This window comes from Lithobates pipiens, unplaced genomic scaffold, assembly GCF_037356315.1.
Source record: "Lithobates pipiens isolate NorthernLeopardFrog02 unplaced genomic scaffold, aLitPip1_a1.2 Scaffold_16, whole genome shotgun sequence".
In the NCBI taxonomy this organism is placed as follows: Eukaryota; Metazoa; Chordata; class Amphibia; order Anura; family Ranidae; genus Lithobates; species Lithobates pipiens.
Genome location: NW_027507748.1, coordinates 604,841,782 through 604,854,684, shown reverse-complemented (window position 1 = coordinate 604,854,684; position 12,903 = coordinate 604,841,782). Strand labels below are relative to the sequence as shown.

General features: G+C 41.4%; 1 protein-coding gene across 3 annotated transcripts in view; it reads left to right on the top strand.

Annotated features, from left to right (window-relative positions):
* ZDHHC20 (zDHHC palmitoyltransferase 20) overlaps window positions 1–12,903 on the top strand; it is a 167,281-nt gene that overhangs the window by 124,181 nt on the left and 30,197 nt on the right. For 2 of the 3 annotated variants that reach the window (XM_077484014.1, XM_077484015.1), the window contains exons 8-11: window positions 5,544–5,579; window positions 9,666–9,798; window positions 12,522–12,648; window positions 12,811–12,900. In XM_077484014.1, coding sequence (XP_077340140.1) covers window positions 5,544–5,579; window positions 9,666–9,798; window positions 12,522–12,648; window positions 12,811–12,900 — 386 coding nt within the window. The remainder of the gene's footprint in view (window positions 1–5,543; window positions 5,580–9,665; window positions 9,799–12,521; window positions 12,649–12,810; window positions 12,901–12,903) is intronic. The other variant, XM_077484016.1, reaches the window with a different exon arrangement.

Sequence of the window (12,903 nt, the reverse complement as noted above, 5' to 3'; positions counted from 1 at the left end):
GCTCAGCAGTCGCTGACATCCTCCTCCTTCTCCACACACTGTTGGCAGAGCAGCGCCACAGTGTGTGAAACTCTGTGTAGAGAGGAGCTGTCAAAATTGAGGCTGAATGTCGGGGTGGGCGGGACCCAGCTTTTCAACATCAGCCAATGGGATAAGATCTGGGCGGGCCGACACGTGTATGTGGCCCCTCCCCTTAAGCGGCCCAAACATTGGCTGGATAGCTGCCGGTCCCGCCCACCCCGGGTCCCGCCCACCTCTGACATCACGCTGAATGTGTCAGCTCCTCTCTCCATACAGTTTCACACAGTGCAGCACTGCAGGGAGCATTCAGATTCACCGTTACACTATCGGCTGTGAAACCTGCCAGTGCCATCCAGTGCCACCTGCCAATGCCAGTTAGTGCCCCCTGCCAGTGCCAACCAGTGCAATCCAGTGCCACTTGCCAACCAGTGCCAGTTAGTGCCGCCTGCCATTGCCAACCAGTGCCAACCAGTGCAATCCAGTGCCACTTGCCAATCAGTGCCAACCTGTACCAGTGCCACCTGCCAATGCCAGTTACTGCCACCTGCCAGTGCCCCCTGCTAGTTAGTGGCACCTGCCAGTGCCATCCAGTGCCACCTGCCAATGCCATCTGTCAGTGCCACCTGCCAATGCCAGTTAGTGCCACCTGCCAGTGCAATCCAGTGCCACCTGCCAATGCCAGTTAGTGCCACCTGCCAATGCCATCTGCCAGTGTCACTTGCCAGTGCCAACCTGTGCAATTCAGTGCCACTTGCCAATCAGTGCCACCTGCCAGTGCCAGTTAGTGCCACCTGCCAATCTGTGCCACCCATTGCCACCTGCCAGTGCAATCCAGTGCCACCTGCCAATGCTAGTTAGTGCCACCTGCCAGTGCCAAGCAGTGCTACCTGCCAGTGCCACCTGCCAGTGCAAACCAGTGTAACCTGCCAATGCCATCTGTCAGTGCCACGTGCCATCCAGTGCCACCTTCCAGTGCCACCTGCCAATGCCAGTCAGTGCCACTTACCAATGCCATCTGTCAGTGCCATCCAGTGCCACCTTCCAGTGCCACCTGCCAATGCCAGTTATTGCCACCTACCAGTTAGTGCCACCTGCCAGTGCCAAGCAGTGCCATCCAGTGCCACCTGCCAGTGCAAATCCAGTGCCACCGGCCAATAGCAGTGCCACTTGCCAGTTAGTGCCATCCAGTGCCACCTGCCATTGCAATCCAGTGCCAGCTGCCAGTTAGTGCCATCTACCAATGCCAATCCAGTGCCACTTGCCAATCTGTGCCACCCATTTCCACCTGCCAGTGCAATCCAGTGCCACCTGCCAATGCCATCTGTCAGTGCCACCTGCCATCCAGTGCCACCTGCCAATGCCAGTTAGTGCCACCTGCCATTGCAATCCAGTGCCACCTGCCAATGCCAGTTAGTGCCATCTGCCAGTGTCACTTGCCAGTGCCAACCTGTGCAATCCAGTGCCACCTGCCAGTGCCAACCAGTGCCACCTGCCAGTGCCAGTTAGTGCCACCTGCCAGTGCCAGTTAGTGCCACCTGCCAATCTGTGCCACCCATTGCCACCTGCCAGTGCAATCCAGTGCTACCTGCCAATGCCAGTTAGTGCCACCTGCCAGTTAGTGCTACCTGCCAGTGCCAAGCAGTGCTACCTGCGAGTGCCACCTGCCAGTGCAAACCAGTGCCACCTGCCAATGCCAGTCAGTGCCACTTACCAATGCCATCTGTCAGTGCCACCTGCCATCCAGTGCCACCTACCAATGCCATCTGTCAGTGCCATCCAGTGCCACCTTCCAATGCCACCTGCCAATGCCAGTTATTGCCACCTGCCAATGCCAGTTATTGCCACCTACCAGTGCCAAGCAGTGCCATCCAGTGCCACCTGCCAGTGCAAATCCAGTGCCACCGGCCAATAGCAGTGCCACTTGCCAGTTAGTGCCATCCAGTGCCACCTGCCAGTGCAATCCAGTGCCAGCTGCCAGTTAGTGCCATCTACCAATGCCAATCCAGTGCCACTTGCCAATCTGTGCCACCCATTTCCACCTGCCAGTGCCACTTGACAATGCCAGTTAGTGCCACCTGCCAGTGCATTCCAGTGCCACCTGCCAGTTAGTGCAGTCCAGTGCTGCCCATCAGTGCCACCTGCCAATGCTGCCCATCAGTGCCACCTGCCAGTTCCCATTAGTGCCACCTCAGTGCTGCCTATTGGTGCCCATCAGTGCTACCTGTCAGTGCCCATCAGTTCCAACCTCAATGCCACCCCATTAATGTCCATTAGTGCAGCCTATCAAAGCACATCAGTGAAGGAGAAAAAAAACTTTTTTGCAAAATTTTATAACAAAAAAAAAAGAGTTTTTTTTTTAAATGTTTAAATATTGTCTTTCTCTTGGCATCAGGTATGAGCAATTCTTATTGTCCGATGAACCAGACATGCAGTTCTGGGCGATGGGCAGATGATTTAAATAACTAGCTCCTAACTTTTTCAGCTGGCTCCTAGATTCTAAGCAAATTTGTCAAGCCCTGTATTACTCACTGAACTGCAACTCCGTTTATACCATTTGTATCGTGTGGTTTTTCTGGAATTTTGGTTTATATTCTGTCTCTCTCATTTAAAATACACCTATGATAAAAATGATAGACCCTCCATTTATTTGTAAGTGGGCAAACTTACAAAATCCACAGGGGATCAAATAATTATTTTACCCACTGTAGATGATGATATATTTAAAATGATACTAAATCCACACTGTTTAATTTACATTGTCCCTTCTATTTCTCTATGTAGATAATGGCACTGTAATTATTTTAATTAAATCAAAAAATCTAAGTACTTTTTTCCTAATCAATTTACAGCTATTACATGACCCAACTCTTTCCCAACCTGTCTGCAGGGAAGCATAAACAGGAGGAGCTTCTAGTTCTCTGCTGCTGGTCACCTGTTCAAAAAAAAAAACAGCCTTAGCCTTAACAGGAATACAGATTAGAAAAAATATATATCATTAAACTGTCTTAAATTGTCATACAAATATATACTTGAAATCAAATCTTTATTATTTTGTGGAAATAACATGGTGTGGGCGTAATTCTGGCAGTCACAGGCTGTGTCACGCTCCTCCAGCCTGTGTCTTAGAATAAGAGGGAGATGAAGCTTCTAATCTACATGTAATATCCCCCATTGTATTAACTGGTTAAAGTGGTTGTATACCCAAATTTTTAACTTTTACCCACAGGAAAGCCTATAATAAGTCTTACCTGTAGGTAAAAAAAATATCTCCTAAACCTGTACGGTTTAGGAGATATTCCCCTCGTCATGCGCCGCTGACTGCAGCGGCGCATGCGCACAAGGGGATTCTCGGCCTGAAAATCCGGCAGTGGCCGGCCGGGAATGAAATCTCCCACGCGCATGCGCGGGAGTGACGATATCGCGGCTCCAGCCACTCACAGCGCCGGAGCCGCGATACCCGGAAGAAACGCCGAGGGAGCATGTCAGCTCCCTCGGCATGGATCGGGCCAGATGTCGGGCATTATGCATTTTGCTTTGCAGGTTTAAAAAAAAAAAAAAAATTGCGGGTTTACTACCGCTTTAATGGGCATGAAGGAGGAAGATGGAGGGAGTGGGCTGTCATTCACCACTGTGTAAACACCCACGTGTATGATTTATAGTCACATGGGCTACTTAGATGTGATAGGGAGGAAATGCTCAGCATAGAAACTCACTGAAAACTGAGCATGTGCAGATTTGCCACCACAGCTGCAAAATCTCCAGCTGAATTGGGGACATGAACAGAAGGTGGAGAGCAGCAGGATCAACCAGTTTTTTTTTTTTTTGCAGAATACAGAAAACAAATCTCATAGTGCCGGAGTATGAACAACATGTAATACACCATTTATTGATAGTTTTTTATGATGTGGATTTAGTGACATTTTAAAGTCTTTGCAATTTTACTTTGTTCAACAATTTTAGGATAGTGTTCCCCAATTTTTCTATGCATCTGTTCACAGATTGGTGAACCTCTACCCATCTTTACGTCTGAGATCCTCTGACTCTCTCTTTATACCCGGTTATGTTACAGAGCTGTTGCCGATTCACCTAATTCATTGCAAAATGTTCTTTCAGCTCTTCCTTGCTAGTACCACTTTGCCTGCTTTTTGTTGCCCTGTCCCCAAAAAAGGTAAATTTTTCAGTTTGAACATTTGCTATGTTTTCTTTTCTCTATTGTGAATACATTTTGTGTTTGAGATTTGCAAATAATTTGTAAATTTTACACACCGTCTTACCTTTTTTGAAATTGGAGTTTTATTTGCCTAATTGCGGAAAAGTGACTAGCTCTGTGTAGGGTTTTAAGGGCTGGAACCTTTTCCATTGCTATTACTCTCCATCTAGAGAGATTTTTTTTAAATTTTTTTTTTTATAAGGCATACCTTTTATTATATAATAATAACTTGCTTATAATGCTATATATCCTGCTTTGTCTTTTTACTTGTCATGTATTTTAGTAAAGGCTGATGTTTTGTGCTTTCACACCATCTCTCATCGCCTATCTGACCTTACAGATGTATATTTTCCTACCGGGAATTTTAACAGGACCAAGTTCCTCAAAAAAAAATAAAAAATTTCCAAATATTTTTTTCTTGTGACTTATGACGACCACACACAGGTTTAGTAGCATATATGTCCACTTTTATCGGTGCCTGCTAAATAAAACTGGCCATTCCCGGATCTATATTCAGTTCAGCAACCAGCCAAATTTCAATCCAGGCCATTTCCATTCATTACAAGTTGGTCTATCAATTAATTTCTCATGTTGGCTGAATGAAAAAACTGAACCATGTATGGCCAACTTAACAGTTGTCTTGTTTAGGATCTACCAACCAGATGCAAACTTCTGATTGGTAGAAATTTGCCAATATTTGGGGTACACATGGTAGTTTATTTTTTTTGTTTGTTTTTTTTTTTTGTTTTTTTTTAATTCGGCCAGTGGGTTGAATGAAAAACAATGTACAGATTCCTTCATCTAACAAGCAAGGTGGATGCAGGAATCGCCCCGCCCTCCCCCTCTCCAGAACATTGCATTCTGACAGTGGGGACTCTCTTTCAGTTTCAGAAAGATGTAATCTTTGTCAACACACTCCGTTCCTTAGGCCCCAGATGGCCAGTCATAATTCAGCTTAATCTTATAGAAAAGGATTGCATAGTGACCTATATATTCTTTGTTGGTTTTTTTGTGATCTTTCCATTTTTTTTCACTATTTTTATTCAACTGACAAAACAGGGATTTGGCAATTGTATTTATCCCAATATGTCCTTCCTTAGCAAATCCAAAAAATAAAGGCATCGTTCCCTACTTTTAGGATAGTGGAAATTATAATTGCTGCATCTGCAATGTGTACTGGAAGCCCCTAGCAGCAGATGTGGAATTCTTAAATCTTGTATCACATTTACCTCTTCCATACACCCCTCCTCATACTGCCATCTGCCGATCAAACCATTAAAATGTCTAATGAATTGTCTCTGTTTGCGTAAAGCTTTGCCGCAGCAAATATGAAGAGTCTTGTCCCCAGGTAAAATTTCCAGCCAGTCATTTATGAATGTCCATTCAAGATCCTGCAAGTAGTTCTTAAAGTGTATATGTTAAAGTATAACTAAAGGCAAAAAGTTTTTTTTTCTTAGTTTTGGGTAGAGTACAGAGAGACTAGAGCACATGTCAGTTTGTATTGTTGTCTGTGTCCCCGTTAGGCAGATTCACCCTTTCTATTTGTCCTGTTTACCATTGTCATTGAAAGTCAAATAAAATCCCAAATGTTGGCTTGTCCCCAGAAAAGTAATAGAGGGGAAATCTTCCACTAGTTCTGGTGACCAAGGAATTCCCTTAAATTTCCTTTTGCTTCCTGTTTGGCTATGGGCAGGAAGTAAAGGGAAATCTCCAAAATTGGACACATGGCAAAAGAAATCTGACGGGTTATAACCTTCTCTTGAGTTATCCAAAATGTAAAAAATAGTTTTGCCTATAGTTCTACTTTTAAGGTGCCCATACATTACACAATTTTCTTATTCAATTTCCTTTACATTTACCTTCATTTATGTAGTGCAATGGTCTGCCTGATTGCATACAAATTGAAAGTGTTTAGGTTTGACCTCATATTATATATGCTTTTGGTAAATCTAAAGAAAAGTGTATAATTTAAGGCCAATCATACTCATTTGCTGTGGTGACAGACCGTTTTGTGGCTGAATAAGTTTGTCATTTAAGTATAAGCTATTGCCATGTATTGTTTTATTAAATAGGACAGTCTAAACCACAGTGATGATGTGCAAACTGTATTGACCCATAGCAACCAATTAAAAATATTTTTTTGATTGGTGTTATAATTTCCTATTCTTTGCATATTACCATTGTTTATGGAATAAGCCAGCTAATTTCAACATGTTTGTGAAATGATAGCTCAGACTACTTTATAGTTGCCTTCACTGTATTTGGGCAGCAATACACTTTAAAAACCTTTCCATACCAATCTGTAGTTTTCTAGGTGTTACTCAGTTCATTCCTGATGGAGGATACCCTGTCTAGCTGGATGCATGAATTCCTTTCTCCAATACCTCCACAGACTGTTTACCATCTTTATTGACTTGAGTTAGTCAAGCTAAACTTCAAAGGCTGTTGCCTCTTTTTGGGAGTATCAAGCCGACAACTTGGGGTTATTTGAAAATGGGGAAGTTGTTGTAGGCGCAGAATTTGTTCTGTGTTTATGTGAATTGATAGTCACTGTGATAAACTTCAGATTGTAGCATTGATGGGCATTGTGCATATATCTGGGGTTTCCTCCTGTGTCTGCAGTTTGTAGACCATATATATATATTTTTGCACAGGCATATACGTAATTTGTATCCTTCAAAATTAAACTTCAGTCAACATTTTATTTTCATTTTCCTGGATTTGAAAAGTAAGCATTTGAACCGCTGTCAAACTTTTATTGTTTTTCCCCCATGGATCCTTATTTCCTGTCTATTTGGCAGGTGTCACTCAAAGAAGGAAGTTGGGTCCTACTGCTTAAACATCTACACTAACTTGGAATTGGATATGTTTCTAGAAAACATTCATTTTTTTTGTGATCGCTGTTGGTTGGTGTGTAATCAAGGCAACTGCTACTGTCCTCATCCATGAAGGTGGCTGGTTTTCAGATTTGTTTCTGTGGACCTGCACCTTGTTTGCAGCTTCACCTGACCTATAGAGTTTGTACACAATGCCCCTTCCAGTCTTACAATAGCATCCCCTGGTACATGTAATAACATTTAATGCTTGTGCACTTATGAAACACATAGTAGTAATGTTTTATTATTGAGCAGGCCATTCCTCATTCCTCAAGTTGTCAGATGGGGTACAAAAGCTGCACCACTGTGACATAATGTAGGAAATTATAATCGAAGTACATTTTGAAGTAGCCAAAGTATGTTGGCAAGCAAATATCGGACTGTTTTGATAAAGCATATGATTAGCCATAGTTTTGTTAACCTAACCCAAACTTAAGGTTCAGCACATACATACAAACATCTCCTAAATTTGTAATTGATCTCTTATACTAGGACTGGTGCCTACACTTAAACTTTAGTATTCTAAAGGGAGTTTTGTACTGTGGTGTTTCACGAGACTGATCTACACACAGACAGCTAGTCCACTGGAATGCCCCCTCTTCCACCCTTAAGGTTGCATGTGGCCCCAAATACTGGTTTCGATATTACAGACTGAAAGACTGGGGCCAGGAGTGTAACCCATATGACAATGCATTTATAATAATTTTACATATCAAATTGTCCATTTAAAGGGGCAGTGCTCTGGCGAATTAGAATAAAGTCCTTTTATCATACTTATGCAGACCAATTCATGAAGAAGTTTTAAAGTAATAGAAATACAAAAGTTGACATTGGTGAGAGAATTCTAAAAATACTATTTGCCTTGGCTGCCTCTGGCTTCCTGCCTAATTGGACAAAATTATTTTCATGGGTGATCTTGTCAGCACCATATGGTTCAAAGGAGCCAGATGAAAATTTTCCATTTAACATCTCCTGCATCCAATTGGATACAGCCACTGTTTGGGTGTTCTTACAGATGTGGTTTCCGTCGGAATACAATAACTGGCACTGCATATTCATCCATCCATGCTGTTTAGAGTGGAGGGAGAAAACAAATGATTTGTCCTATTCAGCCTGTGAGGTTGTTATAATATTATAATATGTTGACCAGCTTTGAACACTGACCAGGAAAGTGCATGTAGATTAGAAAGTCAGAGTGAAGTCAGAAGCATCTGCAGTTGGCGTTTTTATGCTGTAGGCTCCAGTTGGGGGGATCTTTGTTTCCTCCTTGCTTTTGTACTTTGATAGCCATTTTGTGATACATTTTTTGGAGGAGCTAGATTGTGTTTTTTTTTCTACAAACTATCGTTATTTCAATAATTTTGTTGTCATTTCACCTCTGTTTGGAGATGTGATACTTGGTGAGTAGGCACCATTGTTGTCCCGTCCTTCATGACCCACTGGCATAGGTTACTACACCCAGCTGACCTGCCAAGTGATGCCATCTATTATATTCTTCATGTGTTTCGGCTTTACATATGGTTTTTAGTTGTTTCCACAAATGTACTTTTCCACACTACACTCCTGAAGAAAGGAAAAAGTCTGAAGTTTTAGATATTCCTCTGCTCACTGGGCCCTTTTAGAGGCCTTTTCACATGTGATGGAGAGGATATGGATTAACCATAATATTCTATGCATGGTTCAATAAGATATATACTATTGGTTCCATGTCTTAAAAGCCATATAGTCGCTTCTATTGTGTATTTTGTTATATACTAGAATTGTGTTTACCTTTAAAGTCCCAGGGAGAATTTTGTTTGCTCTTGTACAGTTTTTAGGGATGGTGGTAAACCTTATTCTTCTGATGACACCTCATTTGTACTATAATAAAGTACAAAAGATCTGAGTTGGGCCCATTATGGATTTATGTGGTAAAATACAGGACCTCTATGAGCACTTGCCTTCCCCAGCTTGGGCAGATTTAAAGCATGAACTTGTCAGGTTAAGCAGGTTTGCACAATGCAAGAAAAGGCTGTGTTTTTCCCCAGTTTTTCATTGCTGACACTGGACTGATATAGTGGAGAAGAGGGCAGGCATACATTTTCAGGATGTCAGATCTTGCACTAAATTTCCCCTTCTTTCCCGAGAAGATACATGCACAGTAATATATTGTTATATTTCATTATTTTAACAAGTTTTGTTTCTCCTTTAAACCAGAGTTTGTCTTAAGTGGTACCGATTATAAAAAAAAAATAGAAATGTATATTCCTAAATATTTTATTCATACCCCACTTTAGCAATCTGTCAAAAAAGGAATGTATCCAAATGGGTGCTTTTTGCATCTTCTTGGGTCCCGATTGTTATTTCTATGTTAGTGTAAGCTGTTAAATATCAAAGGAAGCTGATTATAAGGAATATGATAGTGTATATGTAAAAAACTGCCCCTTTTAGAGTAATATTTGAATGTGTGCCATCTATATGTGCGTGAAAGCCATGCTTATACATTTTTTTAATATTCAGCAAACTGGTTTCCTCACTGCTATTCATTTTCAATAATACTACCCTTTTTTTTTTTATAGAATGAGTTACCAGACACACGTGCAAAGTTCCACGTCCTTTTCCTGTTCTTCGTATCGGCCATGTTCTTCATCAGCATACTGTCCTTGTTCAGCTATCACTGCTGGCTGGTTTCGAAAAACAGGTCAACTATAGGTAACGCGTTAATGCTACATATCATTTTTTGTATTTTATTTTTTTTATCTTTATACAACATCTGAGGGATAGCACAGTTAGGCCCGGTTCACACTGGTGCGACATAGGCTCGGACTTTGAAAGCACATGTCGCTTGACTCTTTATGAGAGCCATCTTAACTGGTCCTACTTGTGTCGGTCCGATTTTGGAAAAGGTTCCTGCACTACTTTGGTCCGACTTTAGTCCGATTTCAGCCCATTAAATATCATTGAAGTCGTATCCAAATTGGATCAGCATCTTAACTGATCCGACTTCTGACATGCAACTTGTGCTTAGAGGCGATGTTAGCACTGCAAATGTATGAAAAAAAAAAAAAAAAACACAAATCCATAGCAGACCATCTCAAGTTTGATCCTATTCATTAAATTCTGACCGATGTTGCAGGGTAAAATCTGATCAGAAGTCATAGGGATTTTATGTCGAAGCAGTTTGAACCCAGCCTTACTCAGTATTTGTGACAATCCACTATTGATAAACAATCACATGATAATGGGAACATGTAGCAACACCCCTTCCTCATCCTCTGAGCCATTCCCTCCCCACAATATCAGTGGGTGAGGTTCTTCTCAATGGATTACGAGTAGAGGTGCATGAATGGGAAATTTTGGTGCCAAAACCAAAAATGCAGAATGCACGTGGCCCATAGCCGAAATCCAAAAAGGACAGAATATATATATATATATATATATATATATATATATATATATATATATATATATATATATATATATATATATATATATATATATTGTCGGCCTTTAGTGCAAGAAAAGCTCAAGAAAAATGTATCACTTTAAATTCTATGTATGTCTTCACACTGGTTCGTTGCGCTTCCACTATGGTGGTAAAAATCTTGCTTGCTGCATTTTGGTCAGGTAAAAAAACCACACCCAAAAACGCACCTCCCATTTCAAATGCATTTAAAATGTAACAAGAATGCATCAATGCACCAGTGTTATCTTTTTGTAACGGTTTTTGAGTCACATGACCTATGAAAAACACACCATAAGCACAGTAAAATCGTGTGTTTTTCAGTGCCATTATCGCCATCTTTTTCTGTTATTGTAAAATGCTGATTAACCCATTTTCAGCCGATGTGTTTCTGCAGCCGAAATTTCGGTGCATCACTAATTACGATTGTGCTGATCAGCGCACTCTTAGACCATTCACGCTTATTCCAGTTTTCTAACTGAAAGCTTGTACAGGGTTATGGGCAGGAAACTGGAGGGTGAGTGTGCAGGAGCCATAGAAGTAAGAAAGAGAGCAAGTTGAAGTGTTACCAAACCCACAACCTTAAAATCAGTCTGTATATGCAGTAAAGTATGCTTGTTATACTCACTGTGGAACCTAAGGGGTTAATTCTTTGCATTGTGTAAAAAGGCTGTTTGATGCCATATGCACATATCCTCCCCTTCTTCCACTAACTCCAGAACAGGCTCCGCATAAGACTGTGTTACTGGAGTCGGGCTGCACATGCTCAGTTTGGTGTGTATTGCTAGAGAGTTTTTTTTATTTTTCATGGGAGAGTGCATGTGATCAGCACAGGGCCAATCAGCACTGTCCATGCAGGATCAGGAGTCCTGGATCCCGATAGGAAAGCCCAAAGCAGTATGAAAACTACTCCTACAAGCTTTAACCAGGAACTGATGGTCAAAAGCCTGCTATATACTGCTGATGAGAACAGATATTTAGCAGTTTATATTTACTAAAATAATTGCATTTCTGTGTAAGCTGGGAGACCAGATATAGTGAATGCAGGGTCCTGGGTTTAGTAACACTTTAAGTGGGAATTTTACACAGGATTCATCTGTGTGAAAGAAGGTGGACAGAACATATGGTATACCCATCCTTTGGAAACAAGCGTGTCTTGACCTCCTCGTACTTAAACAATCCTGCGAGCCTCCAGATTTTGAGCATGGTGGTGGATGAATTGGGGATTTTGAGCTTTTCGCTTCTGTTGATCACATCACAGGCTTTTCATTTTACATTTTTTTGGACTTGGTTCATAAACTGTTTTCTCTTATGAGACTAAAAATAGTATATAGTGCCAACACTGGTTTATGATATATCCCTATAATATCCTATACCTCTTACACACCAGTCAGTACTATAAAATTACTCCTCTTAACCTCCCCTGTACCCTTTTCCCCTACAATTCAGTTGCTGAAATGGGAAAAAATGAAAATATTGGTACTAACCCTGCTCTATGCATAGTCTTGTGGGTGCCATTATGCTAAATATAGCCCTGCCTGTGTCCCGAGTATGTTAATGAGAAAGGAAAAGAAGTCTCAGGAGATGCATATCACACAAAAACCCTCATGAAAATGGTGGAAGCAGCCTCAGGCTGCACTCCCAACATGTTTTGCCCTGCCTATGGGGCTTAGTCTTGGGAAACTCCTGAGTATGTTGTTCAGACTTGGTAGAGATCTCCTTTTAAATCCTTTGCTGATTTTACTTTTTGTAGAGCTGGATGTAAACACCTCCCCTCAGTTCTTTAGGCAAGGTAAATGCCAAAGATAAGCCAATAAAGGACATGCAACAAGATATTCAGACTAAAATAAAGTTTATACTGTGATATATTCTGGAATGTTTTTAACACTTTTTTTTAAACATATTCGATTCTAGTACAATTTTTGTTTTTGTTCCTAATGTGTTTGCTTATTTCCATTTTCTTCTATTGCAGAGGCTTTCCGTGCTCCATATTTCCGAACAGGACCAGAAAAAGATGGCTTTTCCCTCGGCTTCAGCAAGAATTTGAGAGAAGTGTTTGGGGATGAAAAGAAATATTGGCTACTCCCTGTATTCAAAAGGTAAGCCACTCAGCTGAGGATGCAACATGGTGAAGATGTAACTTTCATCCAAAAAATAGAAGCAGTAAACATAAAATAATGTGTGATTTGAAATAAGCAATGTGATATGTCCAGGAGATTACTACTACTGTTTTTTAGTCTGTCTTCTGTCTCTCCTTCCAGCCTGGGAGATGGATGTTCTTTCCCCACACGCCTTGTGTTTGGAGACCCAGAGCAAAATGTTGCAGCAGTTCAAGCTGACATTGCTAAGCAGTA